Source organism: Polistes canadensis, unplaced genomic scaffold (assembly GCF_001313835.1).
Source record: "Polistes canadensis isolate GaletaPanama2010 unplaced genomic scaffold, ASM131383v1 scaffold_8, whole genome shotgun sequence".
In the NCBI taxonomy this organism is placed as follows: domain Eukaryota; kingdom Metazoa; phylum Arthropoda; class Insecta; order Hymenoptera; family Vespidae; genus Polistes; species Polistes canadensis.
Genome location: NW_014569555.1, coordinates 182,832 through 197,542, shown reverse-complemented (window position 1 = coordinate 197,542; position 14,711 = coordinate 182,832). Strand labels below are relative to the sequence as shown.

General features: G+C 35.6%; 1 protein-coding gene across 2 annotated transcripts; it reads right to left on the bottom strand.

Annotated features, from left to right (window-relative positions):
- Positions 1–5,414: 5,414 nt before the first annotated feature.
- On the bottom strand, positions 5,415–8,463 carry LOC106792028 (opsin, blue-sensitive-like). Of its 2 annotated transcripts, none has more exons than XM_014758139.1 (8): positions 8,368–8,463; positions 7,993–8,207; positions 7,228–7,419; positions 6,778–6,993; positions 6,503–6,633; positions 6,102–6,432; positions 5,894–5,989; positions 5,415–5,807 (listed from the first exon to the last, which is right to left on the bottom strand). In XM_014758139.1, the coding sequence occupies exons 2-8, from the start codon at positions 8,049–8,051 to the stop codon at positions 5,696–5,698; spliced, it is 1,137 nt and encodes a 378-aa protein (XP_014613625.1). In that variant the 5' UTR covers positions 8,052–8,207; positions 8,368–8,463; the 3' UTR covers positions 5,415–5,695. The 2 variants fall into 2 exon arrangements, with proteins under 2 accessions (XP_014613625.1, XP_014613632.1); XM_014758146.1 differs by having other exon boundaries at positions 7,993–8,194.
- Positions 8,464–14,711: the final 6,248 nt, after the last annotated feature.

Genomic DNA, 14,711 nt, shown 5'->3' with positions numbered 1-14,711 from the left:
AATTCTATCGATATTGTTGAGATATAAATAAGTTAATTACTGTCATTAATTATTGTCGAGTGGGACAAGCACTTTAAATTGTTCACTGGCCATCCTAATTTATTTCGCTCGTGGCCTCGTTAATTTTACGCCCGTTTTATCCTGGTAAATGCATTTTCTCAGCATTTTCCTGTCCTACCGCGTCAGCATCGATAAATAAAAATTCGTTATTTAGATCGCGAGACACCTTTAACGTACTTATAAACGCCGCCAATTAAATTTATTTATTAACGAAAGAAACAAAAAATCAAAAGAAGAAGAAGAAGAAGAAGACAAAATTTAAATTATTTATATAATAAATAATTCGATAGGTAAATTTCGTATTGTTAACCCTAAGGAGGGGAGAAAAAATCAACCTCGTCGGTCTTCCTTTGAAGACTTTGCTAAATAACGTTATTTATCAAATGCTCGTGAACCGTTTCCTTCGTCGTACTATTCCAACCTCTTTTCTACCCTTTTTCCAGAAGATCAATACGCGTTAACAAGGTGGTGAAACGTCACCGATAAGGCCGATATTTATTGCTACCGTTAATATACATCCTACTCGGCCAAATAAAAAGAACATAAAATCCGGCTTAATGAGCATCGTGGAGAGTTTATTACTGCGCGTTTAACTACCACGGATTAAGATGGCTCTATTGAGAAAGATAAAGTTCACCAAAGCTGATGTGCTTTCCTGTCACGACGAGTTAAAAGATAAATTTCTTGAATAAAAGAAAAAAAAATAAAAGAAAAAAATAAAAATATAAAAACACGCATAGAGATAGAATGAGAGAGAGAGAGAAGAAAGAAAAAGAAAATGAGAGAAGGTAAAGTGAAATATTGCAAGTCAAGTTGTTTTACTTTCTAATTTTCGAGTTGAAGGATATATAGCGTATCTTCGAAATACACACCTACTTTTCACAAATATCCCAAAGGAGAAGAGGATTCATCGACGTGAAGAAAAGATATAGGAACGGTGAATTCTTTTTCCTCTTTGCTAGCCTCTTTCTGATCCCTCGACAAAGAAAGAAAAATCCTATTACAGTAGAAAGGGATCATACCTCTAATAGACATATCGAATTTTTTTCTTGCCTTTTCTTCCATCTTTTAACTTTTTTCTCGTTCTCTCTAATGCAATGATTTTTCTAATGCAAAAAGGATATGTCTATATAATATAGTTGATAAAAGTATCAGTTAGGTACTATCTATTAACACACACTGTCTAACAGTTGAAACAAAGACCGAATACGTTAGACAGTATTCACGTTCGAACATAAACGAAGACTAATGCGATCAGATCAGATCTAGAACCAGCAAGTTCGTCGCTCAGTGACGATGACGACGACAACGACGAAGACGACGATGACAACGACGACGACGACATACAACGCTTATTTGAAATTTAATGGATCTATTTTGGCGTCAACGTATTGCGGAAGGAGTTGGAAAAGTTTATTATCGAGAACGAAACACACTCACACGCACAACCACACACACATATTTGGCTTAATGTGTATGCTCGCGCTTATTGTTGTCAGAGAAAATCAATTTTACGATTCGTCCTAACTAGTAACCATAAGCAACCGAGATCCGATCCGATCTCATAGCGTTTCTACCAATATCGAATCTACTTTTACGCAGTAGTATGAACCAGTCGGTTCCTATTCGGACAAAGTAGACCACGGCTATTCGGTCTACCGCGAAACAACTGGTTACAAGTTTGACTTTAGGATAACTAGGGTGGTACACTACTAGTAAGCTTGTATACTTGTTAATGGAAGCAAACGTTGAATCGGTCCCTTCCTAACTACGCGACTATAACTCCCTCCATTTCTATTTTCCCCCTTTTTCCATCCCTATTTTTCTCCCCGTAGATAAACTATTAACCATTTTCTACACGCTTTATCTATCCCCTCGATCTTGCAAATTGTAATTCCAACAGTTCTACCCTATAATCCAACGCTTATGGGTTATAATGTATACTTTTTTCTCTGTTTGACAAGACGGAATAAACAATTTGTGACTTTCCTTTATTATATTCCAACAATTAAAATATTACTTCGAAGAAAATCTCATTTCATTCATATTACCTCGTATATCAATTTTCCATTATATTTTTCGTTAGGAAAAACAAACATCGCTCGTCGAACGGGACTCGATGGGGAAAGACACGAACGGTGATGGGGTGCAGCAAGGATAGGTAGGTAGGTAGTCGAAGTAAAAATGCAGAGAAAGAGAAGCAAGCATCTCGGGAAAGAGGAAAAGTGAATGGTGGGGATGCCAAGGATAATAAATATGCCCGGACCCGGCGCCCATAAATCCAACGTAATTGAATTTTCAACATCTATAACTAGCCGTCGCTCGGTGCGACCTCGGCAAACGGGATGTATCTTGAAGAACGAAGCCAGATGATTTCTTCTCTCGTTGCACTTCTCGATGAACGGCCCTTTTTCGGCTTTAACTTCTCTCTTTCCCCTCCCTCAACTCCATTTTACTTCCCCCTTTTTTTTTCTTTTTTTCTGCCGTCCCTTTTCCTGGCTGCTAGGACAATCGATCCTTCGATGTTCCTAACTTCGCGCTCTATTTTTAATTCTCTCCGCGAGTTGGGGTTGGTTCAACTTCTTCCACCCACGCCCACGCCTTCAACTCCCCCGCCCCCGACCCCCATTTCTCCTGCACCATCATATCTCTTAACTTCCCATTCCCTATTTTTCTTTTTTTCTCTTCCTTCCTTCCTTCCTTTCTTTCTTTTCTCCTTCGTCGTGTCTTCTTCTTCTTCTTCTTCCTTTGCTTCTTCTCTTGACTCTCCAAGAAATCGAAGAGTTCCTTTGACGCGAACATCTAATCAAGCATTTCCTCGACTCCAGACTCTCCTCCTTGTGCCAAACCGAAACCTTCACCCTCTTACACCACCTCTTCTTCAGACTCTTTTCTTCTCTTTCTCTCTTCGTATCGCGACATTAGCTCCCTTACCTTACCCTCTTTTCCCCATTTTCCCCTCTTCTATCTTCCATCTCTCTCTTTCTCATTGTATCTATCTATCAATCTATCTGTTCTTTTTCTCTTTCACGCCGTGCCATGCCAACTATATAGAACGACCCGACGCAGAAAACTTTGATTGTACGTAACTTGAATACGCCTAAAAAGGAAAAAGGACAAAAGAGAGACAGAGAGAGAGAGAGAGAGAGAGAAAGAGAGAGAAAGAGAAATAGAATTCGGCTTTATCGTCGTCTTCTAGGTCTTTTCGCAAAAGTACGATGAGATTCGAGCTGATTGGAAGTCTTATCGTTGAATGGCTTTTTACCTATTTCCTATCTTTCTTTCCTTATTTCTATATAAATCAATCTTTTCGATCTCATTATATATATATTTCATAAAGTACAATTATTATATTCGTTTAACAATTTTTTTTTGTCTTGGAACTTTACTAAAATGTTCAATTATTTCTCATATTTCCATTTGATATTTCATCGGGAAATAATATTTCTCTTGGATTTTGTAAAAGTATTTTCAAACTTGTCCGTTTGCTTGCTTTCACATACTTCTTTTTCTACTTCAACAGTTATATATTTATAAATATATATATATATATACTTGAAGTAAAGTCTGAGTCAGAGAGTCTGTTGTATATGTATTCATGAAGCAATGTTTCTTGCTTGAGGGTAAAGTTGGACGGTAAGTTTGCCTGGTGTCTCACGTTATTCATTACTTTCGCTCCGTCTACTCGTCGTCTCCAGAGCAATCCTGAAGAATGATACGAAATGAGAGATTAGTATAAACGCGCAAATGTAACTTAGGCTTTTAGGTATGCGAGGCCGGTGGAAGCTGGGGGAGGAAGAGGACGTAATCAAGAGTAACCTTTTATTCCTGGTAGTCAATTCGTAACATTTTTCAAATGAGTGATACGATTTAACTGTGCAAATTGTTAAAAACTCGGTGTTGAAATTTATCGAGTATCGAAATTGAATTCATACATATGCACAAACGAATGAACGAAACGTACGAATGATATGGACAGTGACTACTATTGCGAATTGCGTAATCGATCTTCATATCGTTAATTTATTACTCGTAAGAGCTTAATTAACGTTATGGTCGATTCGTATTTCGAACGCGGCAGGCTATCGAATTATTTCGAGTGGCCTTTATTTAATAGAATGATTACGTTCAAGATTAGTTAATTTATTTATTTTAGGGATATTCTCGTTCATATATCCGGATAATGTCGAGCGTTTTCCATTTACATGGATGTATAGAGATAGATCAATCTGATTTATTATAATTAAATGCGTTAATAGATATTCGATTCTAATGAAATCTACTTCAAAATTGTTATTTTCCACGTGATTAAATCCATTTGAAGTTCGTCTAATGTTTTCTTTTTTTTTTACTCTGGCACGAAAACAATTTGGTTTCTTTTTTTTTTCTTTTTCTTTTTGGTTCGGTCGTAGTAACTTTGTTTTTGAAATTTTTGAAGAAGAAAAAGGTTCGAAAACTTTTTAAACCCACCCATTCATAGGAGTTGGTATTTTTTTCTTCTTCTTCTTCTTCTTCTTCGCTTACAATTAAACTCGTTTTCGTTTTACCGTATCGTAGAAAGAACTTTTCTTTCTAAAGATAATCGAACGGGCATTAGATTAATGTCTTTCAATCTTGATCTCATGAATTGCATAAAGTATCGAGGGGTTCTTCCAACAAACAGCATGCTGCTTGTTCCACGCATTGGAGAACTCGGGTAATCGATATTACTTGCGACGTATGTGTGTACGTGTACGTGTATTTTGTATTACAAATAAAATACCATCGATATAATTGGTTGCTTTTCAGATGCAACAATCCTTTTACAAAATGAATTATTTTTAATCGATAATTTATTTTCATTATTCCTCGTACTTATATTGGACTTTTGATTTTTGTTCTTTATTAATCGTTATTAAAATTTATTTCACTTGCCGACACATTTATATCTTTCGATATTATTTTTCAGTTTTAATCGTTCGATTTAACGACCCGTAGATTATTCTTTTAGATTATTATTTGATTGAATGAATAATCGATAACGTTGAATGATGTCAAATATTTCTGTTCTTTTTTATTTTATTGTTTTTCTAAAATATCGCGAAAAACATAACGAACGACTGACATCTTTGATAGAATTCTGAAATTTTAACAACCCTTAGCTCTTGCCGTTAGTAGATAAAGTTCGAGATATTGATTTAACAGAGGGTAAAATCTGCTTCGTATTTTACTCGTTCTCGATAAGGAAGAAAACACAACATTTAAAATTTTAATACAATTTAATTTAAGCTCATGAGTTGATAAGAAACGAAACGTTATCTCATTCGATGCTTGCTTTATTCAAATTTATATAAGAAACCACAATTTAGCGTGTGTGTACCACGTACTACTATTTAATAATAATAATAATAATAATAATAATAATAATAATAATAATAATAATAATAATAACTTTTATACAACATATTAATATAATAATTTGTATATAGAATATTAATATAACAATTTGTATATAGAATATATTGACAAGTAAAAGAAATCGTATGGGAGAAAAAAAATCGATATCGTATTGGTGGTGGGTTTTCAATACGATTCGAACAACTGTCCTTTCCCAAACGATTTCGAATTTTCATTAAGGAACATGAAATATTTAAAATTATGGTTCGTCCGTCTTAATTTTTTCGGTCTGCGCTGAAACATTATCTGAAACTGGTTCCGGTTCGCGTATTCCCATCCACTTGCATCGCTTTTCTAATTCTTGACGATACCTTCATGAACAAAATATTCAATTTAATCATAGAAAAATGAGTTATCTAAATAATTTGATTTTTACAGATATAAAAATAAAAATTACCTCGGATGATTGATAGCATAAATCCATGGATCTATGCAGGAAACACTTTTAGCGAAAATTGCTGGTAACATACCAACATGAGGTGTCAACAATTCGCTAAGAACAAATAAATTCATAATTAAATTGAAGAATCTATCAAATGATCTAGTAAATAATCATCAAATAATAAAAAAAATAATTATACAATACATTCTGTATATTGTCATACCTATTTCCAAAAGCACCGATCATTGCAACAATTGCATAAGGTGTCCACGCGCAAAGGAAGAGGAAGAAAATTGTGAAAGCTACTTTAGCGATTCTAAGTTCAACGCATCTTTCCTTATCCTGATTTGATACTAATGATTTGACGTTCATTTTTTTAGCCTGATCTCGAAGCATTTTTTCGTGCTGTCTAATGGATCTAATTAATTGAGAATAAAAGTATACGATAAGGCTTAATGGTATCGCGTAAGACCAGATGAAGATAGATCCCACGAATACTCTCGTGTCCGAGTTATCTGATAGAAAATCAAAGCTGCAGGTGGTTAGGTATCCCTCTGAAATATCAAACTTAGATAAATAATCTGTGATGAATAAAATCGTCAGAGGATAAAATCATCGTTATACCTGGTACGTATCTGCCCCATATCTCGACAAGCGGTAAAATTGAAAATGGTAAAACCCAGAACCAAGTAAACGCAATGATTAATCCAGCTTGCGATCCGTTAAGTCTACCATCTATTGGACACGATATTGTTCTAAAAGATAATAAATAAATGATAATAATAATAATTATTATTATAAGGAAAATCAAATTTGTATTTAATGTTTTGTATCAAATAGTTAATATTATTCGCGGATATCTTATCTGATGTTTGATGTAAAGAAAACGTTAGAGATACCTGTAACGATCATAGGCAATAGCAGCATTAGTGATCGCTTGTCCAATACCGGAAATACTTCCTAAGAGTGCAAATATGTTGCAACCCAATTCCCAGCCCCAAATGCGTTGTAGGAAACTATTTATTAAGAAGTGTGGTATTTCAGCTGCCATCACCAGATCGAAGATGGCAAGGTTAACGATGAACATGTTCGAGGGTGTCCTCAAATTTTTTGATCTGTAACAAGCATTTCAATTTTATCAGAATACGATACCAGGCAAATTCTAAACACGGTACTACTGTAAACAGCCTAAAGATGGCGTTAAGTTAAACTTATATTCGACAAATGTAATATAAAATATAATGAAAACGGCACGTGTGTATGTGTTTGTGTGTGTTTGTGTGTGTGAGTAGATAATAGTTAATAACAATGATAATAATTTCTCGTTAACTTTGGACATATGTACGTACGTGGTAAATATCCATACGACGCATCCATTTCCAACGACGGACATGACAAACAGCATAAAATAAATAAGAGAGATACCAATGTGCCAATACTTTCCAGGTGCGAGATATGCCCTCCAATGAACGTGCACGAGTCCCATGTGTTCCGGTGGTACGTTCCAACCCAAATACCTTTCTTGCATTTGTTGAACGTCTCTAATGATAATAAGAGAAGACAAGTCATAGAAATTGGGACGTTAAAACGTTTTATCTCGAAAGAAAGTTTCGATAAGTACCGAGTCCTTATTAAAGTTAGATAGACAAGAATTATAATCCCTTTTTCTTCTTGACATTTTCGACCCTCTCTTATCGACGTACCGAGTATTATTAGCTTCGTAAAGGAATTGTTAACGGGAAGGATGATAAGAACGTAGTAACCTTCTGACTGATTAATTTGATCGTCGTTAGATTGAATATTTGTTCGTTATATTTTTATTATTTTACATTTAATATTTTGTTTTCTACTCTTTTTTTTTTTTTTTTTCGTAAAATCATATTATATTAGCGATTATAGTTGCACGATAGTCGGATAAAGAGAGAAACAGAGGAGGATGATAAGAAGAGAGAAAAAAGGGATTCGCGTACGCACGTAAGCTTCCTGTGTCTACTTCGCCGGATTATTTCTCTCCTTTCATCCTCGGAACAATGTCGAGTGATTATGAAAGAGAAAAAAGAAAAAAAAAAAGGACAACAAAACGAAAAAGGATGGAGGAGTTACGTTTTACCTACCCCATTCCGCTGACAAAAGCCTGAGGGCCATTCTCGAAGGTATAGTTCTGTAGCAGCATCCTTGAAGTCTGTGTCGTTGGTTGGTAGACTGACGAATCGTTAAAATGGATCTTTCAAGAGATACGAGGTGTCTGAACGAAGAGTTTTAATCGTCGACTAGACGGATCCTATCCACGTCCAAAAGGTTTTCAATCCTTCGGACCTTGGATAGATAACTATCGTTGATAACGAAGAAACCAATAATTAAATTAAAACATAATATTGTTTTTCTAATTGTATATTCAAAGTTCTGATCTTATGTGTTTTGTTTTGTTTTGTTTATAATTTGTAACAATATTTTAACGAGATTAATTAATTAATTAATTTATAGCTTACGCCAAGTCAGGTTATGTGAACTTTTACTAAAGTGTCTACGGTCCTTTTTCTGATCGGAATTGAAGTGAGACGCGGTTGACAGCACGTTCCGCAACTCACTTGGTCTACACCAAATTTGCTGGGCTCTTTTATATCATTCAATCTCCTCAATCGTGGCTGACGTGCCGGTTGATATCTTAATTCGATTTACGAATGTAAGAAACCTTTTTCTACCCTCGAATACGTCCAGTCACGCGAACTTGACTCTTCTACTCCTCCTCTACCTCCGCCTCCTCGTTTCCATATGAGAAGAGATGTCCTTTCGTGATGTACTTTTAATCCTCTGTCAAGGTGATCGAAATCGAAATCGAATCTTCTTCTTTTATAATTCATATCAACGCGTGTATACGATAATGTACGAAAAAAAAAAGATGAAAGGGTTTAGGGTTATCTTATTATATTTTTATCGAGATAATTATTTGATTTCTACGTACGCTTAGAAGACGTAAGATTAGTGGAGAAAAAAAATCTGTTGCATCTTTTTATTGAAAGAAAAAGAGGGAAGAAACACAGATTCCGAAAAAATTTCGTTAAAGAATTGCGGATAATCCTAGATCATCGTGATCGTAGAACGAGTACGATCTAACGTCATAAATATATTCTTCTTTCATATTCACGATACGAGGAAATGAAGAATGGCGTGCCGGTTGAGAGTTTAATTCGATTTAGAAATGCAAGAAACCTTTTGTTCGGCTGAGACCAGTCGGTCACGCAACTTGATTTCAAATCTACCCTTTTATGCCTCCTCGTCCTTTCGTAATGCTTTACGTTGTTTCGTATTTCTTTGTTTTTTATTTTATTCAGTGAAGGCAACGTTGCTGGAGATCGTTATTAGTCGGGAGTTCAGATTCTTTCGTTGGTAAACGGTGGGGGGGGGGGAGGGCGATGCAAAGTACCCAAAGAAAAAGAATATTTCAAAAATCGTAGATTTATTTTTGAAAACTAGGAACCCATGTGTTACCGTTGGAAGAACGCAAGGACCGGAATAGAGAATAATCGTGGCAATTGGTTTGTGCATTTGTCTTTCTCTCTCTCTATCTCTCTCTCTCTCTTTCTGGATTGGTAGAACGACGTTAGTTAGAACGAGGGAAAGCTAACAAATTGTCCAATCCATTAATCTCACCAGCGCATACGCTTCTGATCGAGACTAGGCGTTAATCGTGGAAGAGAATGAGATCAGTTTGGTGTTAAGTATTCGTGAACAATTAATTTCATCGTTATTGTTTTCAAGAGATATCTAGAAGAGAAAATGGAAATAATGAGAAAAGAAAATAATGAAGAAGGAAAAATAATATAAATAAAATATAAGAAAAGCAAATAAAGGATTAAATGATGGTAGATTGTGTACGTTGTTGTTTTTTTCTTTTTTCATAGAGTCAAATGAACGAGACTAAAGGATTCATCTGGTAAAAAAGGAATTCTCATTCGTATATAACACAACCCAGCTACAGAGAGAGAGAGAGAGAGAGAGAGAGAGTGAGAAAAAGAGAAAGAAAGAAAGAAAAAGAGAGAGAGAGAGGGAATGAGTGAGAGAAAGAGAGAGAGAGAGAGAGAGAGAGTGCATCATGCGTGCGAGTATTCGAGCTCAACGGAACAACCGCAGGCTTCCCTCGTCCACCGAGTTAAATCATAAAATTGTCCGTGGGGTGGCCACGAAATTCCACTGATTTACGAGCACCAGGTCGTCCGTTTTGCTCGTACTCGCGCCGATGGCTCGATGGAGTGTTACTGTGGACTCGGTTGAGGGAACGTTAAAATATTCCCTCTCTCTCTTTCTCTCATTCTCTTATTCTCTATCATTCTCTATCATTCTCTCTCTCACTCTCTCTCTCTTTCTCTTCATCTTTCTTTATTTTTCTAGCTTCCTCTCTTTATTTCCATTCCTCGCATTCTTTCTTCCTCGTTGGAAGATACTGTTTCGCGTGTGTATTTGTACAGTGATCCTGGTCAGAGAAATGACCACGAAAAGGGAGAAAAACAAGCAGGACGGAGTAACAGGGGAGGTAAAAAAAAAAAAGAAAAAAAAATAAGCGTAAAAAAGGGAACTTGGATTTTCATAGCGTCGCGTAATAGTAGGTAGGGTAGCTGAGTTGTTTTTCACGATTCACAGAACAGATATATTTACGAGCTTTGTTCGTTCGTGTAATTTCGGCGACTCATCGAGGCCGGCCACGCCGGTGTTGTTCACACGCGATAGAAATTTCGTTGGTTGGCTTGAATGACGTACAATGAAACACTTCCGGTTGATTCGTGATCGCGTTGTGGAAATGTAACCAGGGATTAACTTTTTTTCTCTTACTCTCACTCTCTCTTTCTCTCTCTCTCTCTCTCCTATTTAAATATTATAATCGATATTTATTATATCTCTCATCTCATATTTAATATTATTATTATTATTATTTTAAAAAATATGAAAAATAATAAGCGCATCCTCTTCATCCGTAAACACGGTGCACGTTATTTTCTACCCAAACGACCTGCCCCTGTTCCTGTTTCCTGTTCATTCATTTTTTATAAGTGTCGTCGACTATCTCATTTTCCTTTTTTTTTTGTTTTCTTTTTTTTTTTCTGCTCTCCTTTCGATCTCTTCGAACTCGTCGTAGGTTTTGTATCTCAAAGATATTCATAGTAAAATCGAGCTTTTGCTCTCTCTCTCTCTCTCTCTCTCTCTCTCTCTCTCTCTTCGCGGTGCAGCAAGCACGATATGCTCGCTTTTTCTTTTGTTTTTCGTGTGCTTTTAGCGTGTAGTAGGTAGCGGCATGTAGCTTGCGCACGTTGTCCGATATAAATAATGATCGATCGTACCGTTGGTTTCGAGCTGGCTGGTTGGATGGCTGGCTGGTTGGATGGTTGGTTGGCAAACGGCAATGGAGAAAGGTATTCGATTGGACGTTACTCTCTGTATCTGTGCGATACTCGTTAGGTAATGCACTACTCGATGGAAGAATCCTTGCTGTTTCCTACCCCGTTAAGCAGGTATTGGACATTGTATCAGAACCATTTTAAACAACTCGGAAAGCTACTCTCTCACTACTCCGATGACATTACGAAAGCTCGAAAATGACATATTTGAAAGTCGAGGAGAAAAACCTTCAGGTAGAGGCACTACGAGAGACAGAGAGAGAGAGAGAGAAAGAGAGCTAAATGGATCTAGCCGATTTTACAGGATAAAGATGATATCAGATTAACGAGTATCAAACGGATCCGATCATTTCAATAAGCTTTTGTTTTTTTCCGATTGAAACGAATTGCATTTGATATTGATATAATTGTAATGAATACGATTGATCTTTGAGTATAATTCGAGTATGATTTTTAACATGATCATCTCAGTCACTTGTATAAGAAACGTTATACTCATTTTTACGTCAAATTATAATATATTTTTACTCGTCGAAAGATCAAAAGGATAAACAATAATAATTGAGATTATTTTGATATGATTTACGATAATATTTGGGAACACTTTTTAATCTGTGTATACTACTTTAGATATGCATGACGTGATTAATGACAGTTAGTCGAATACAGCTTGACAAGTAACGCGTTAAATATCAAACACGGATTTATTACAAACAAACTTTGTTTTTTTTTTAATGCGATTGATACGCGACCTGCGATATCACAATTCCATATAATATTACAACGTTCTCGTTATTGATTTTTAAAATAATATACGTAAACATAGATCATGTTTCAATAATCGAGAAAATAATATTAACAACGATTTTATTGATTTTACAGTTATTGCCAAAGGGAAAAATATTTTCAAGGGAAGGAAAGAGAAAAAAAAAAAGGGACATCCCATGTTCTCTCATCAGCGTAATAGTTTCCTTTCTGGTATGTGCGAGTAGGATGGGAATAGGGAAGAACAGAGTTTCGATGTTGGCATCGTCGTGCTATTATCACCGTCATCATTTCGATGGAAGGAAGGATTGTCGTCAGTTACGAATAGAAAAAAAACCCAAAATCCTGCCATTTGAATCTACATAAGGAACACTTATTTTTATCCCTTTCGTTCATTTTCTATACCTCGTCGTTGTTTCTTGTGGTCGTTGCTTTTTGTGGGTTCCGTTTACGGTGGCTCAAACGAAAAACAAAGGAATGCAGATTGGAGAGGGAAAAGGGAATACACGGATTAAAGAGGATTAACGCTAATTGATTGGTCGGTCGATTTCCCCTCCTCCTCCTCCTCCTCCTCCTCCTCCTCGTTCTCGTACACCCTCTTGCTTGTTTGATAGCTTCCTTAGTATTAGTCAGGACCGGGCTCTAGGTTAAAACACAAGAGGCATCAACCTAGGGGAAAAATATCTTTGGGGCGCCAACATCGTAAAAACAAAATAATAATATTAGAAGAGGGCAACGAAATGTGCAATTGCTTGGATGAACAGTTTCATCCAAAAATAGGACTACAAAAATATTGTTGTTTTAATATCTTTTTTATTTCTTTTTTTTTTAATCAAATACGGAGAAGAGTGCTACATATTTGTATTAAGCAACTATGATATTAGTATTAATAATTGTTTCTTTAATAAACGTTCGTCTAATCGTTAAATTTTGTTGGTTTCTTAAAATAGAAAGGTTCGAGTGGAAATGAATACTTGGTGTTGCGACAAAAAGATTGCAACTTTTTTTTTCCAAGTCAGGAGGGATCGTGATTATTCAAATTGTGTCATCGACTCGTACTCACGAGTTGAAATAAATTTTGTTCGCATTGATGAACCGACTACTATCAAATCTCTTTACCTTTCTCTCTCTCTCTCTCTCTCTCTCACTCTCTTTTTTTTTTTTTTTTATATATTTCATTGAAACAACCCTCTTTTTCTTCAATAGGAGGATGTACATACCAAAGTTACGAGCGAAACACGAAAGCCGAGTTATCGAGATTGATTTTTCAGCGAAAATTGGGCACAGGTCTTGTAACACAAGTCTCTCCCCTCCCCCTGCACCTCTTATCATTCTCTTCCATTCTTATTTCATTCTTATCGCTATTCCATTCTTTACGAGCTTTCCGATCAGAGTAGAAACTCGAGAGCTATACCGAATATATTTTCAAACTAAATGCAAATGATTTTTTTCATGCTGAATTGTTATCGAATCGATGAACCAAATTCATCGTCGAAGAAGTCTGAGTTATAAAATACAAAAATAATATACAGGGTGATTCCTTTAACGTTTGCAACGATTTTTGTGAAATAATAATCTATAATAATAAAATAAATAATTAACAGTTTATATATCTTACAATGTCTTTTAATTAATTAAAATCATTAAAATTAATCAAACAATTAAAAAAAAAATACAAATAGTAATAAAACAAATTGAAGAAATACAAAATGATTTCAATTCAAACTAATTGTAAAACAAAAAAACAAAGAACTGAACGAAGTAAAAATTTGTCAAAGTATAATACTTCAGCATCGATAAAGTTGAGCGAAGACTTACTTATATATACACACTCATATATATGTATATGTAATTATATTATAAATAAACTAGAAGTTTAAGGGCACGTTGAATGAAAGCGAACTCGAGTACACAAAGTTAAACTTAATGTAGCGGCAAAGTAAGTAGTTGTTGAAAAAAGAAAAAAAAAAAAAAGAAAAAAAAAAAAAAGAAAAGAAAAAAATTCTATTCGCGCGTCGTAAGTCGACGAACGAACAAGAACGAACATAAGCGAGCGAGCGAATAAGCAGGCGAGTTGAAAGGAAGTTCTTTTTTGATGAACTTAAGTAAATCGTATTATTCCACCCTCTCCCCCACTCTTGTTCTCTCTCTTGGTCTTCTTCTCTCGTTCTCATTATTTTCTTTTTACTTTTGTAGTTTTCTTTTTTCTCTCTTCCCATTTCTTTTCTTTTCTTTTCTTTTCTTTTTTGTCCTTCTTCTTTTTTTATTAATTCTTCTTTCTCTTACCACCACGTCGACCCTACTTCAGGGCCAGAGAGCACGCGGTCGCGCGCTTTTATTCCGCAATTAACGGTCGAGGAAAAGGGTAGAAAGAAGGGAAAAAGAAAAAAAAAAAAAAGAAAGGAAGAAAATGAAAAGGGAAAGAGAAAGAAGGAAAGACAAACTGGCAGCTAACTCTTGTGTCTTCTGACGACAATGAAACGCAGGGCCTCTTATTTAGCTAGCACATTCGACGCAATTCTTTCTCGTTCCACCTACGTATTCGCTTTTCCCGTTATTTCACGTTGTATTTGCGTTTCTCTTTGTTTCCGATATGCCGCTTAAAAAAAAAGGAGAAAATAATGAAGAAGAATAGCCACGAATGAGACAGAAAGAGAGAGAGAGAGAGAGAGAGAGAG

What these genes read in the sequence shown, in the direction of transcription:
- LOC106792028 (XM_014758139.1), bottom strand. Translation starts at nt 8,051, where the DNA reads ATGCTGCTACAGAACTATACCTTCGAGAATGGCCCTCAGGCTTTTGTC. An exon ending in GCTTTTGTCAGCGGAATGGG is followed by an intron (nt 7,420 to 7,992) that starts GTAGGTAAAACG and finishes TATTATCATTAG; the next exon opens with AGACGTTCAACAAATGCAAG. An exon ending in GTCGTATGGATATTTACCAC is followed by an intron (nt 6,994 to 7,227) that starts GTACGTACATAT and finishes TGCTTGTTACAG; the next exon opens with ATCAAAAAATTTGAGGACAC.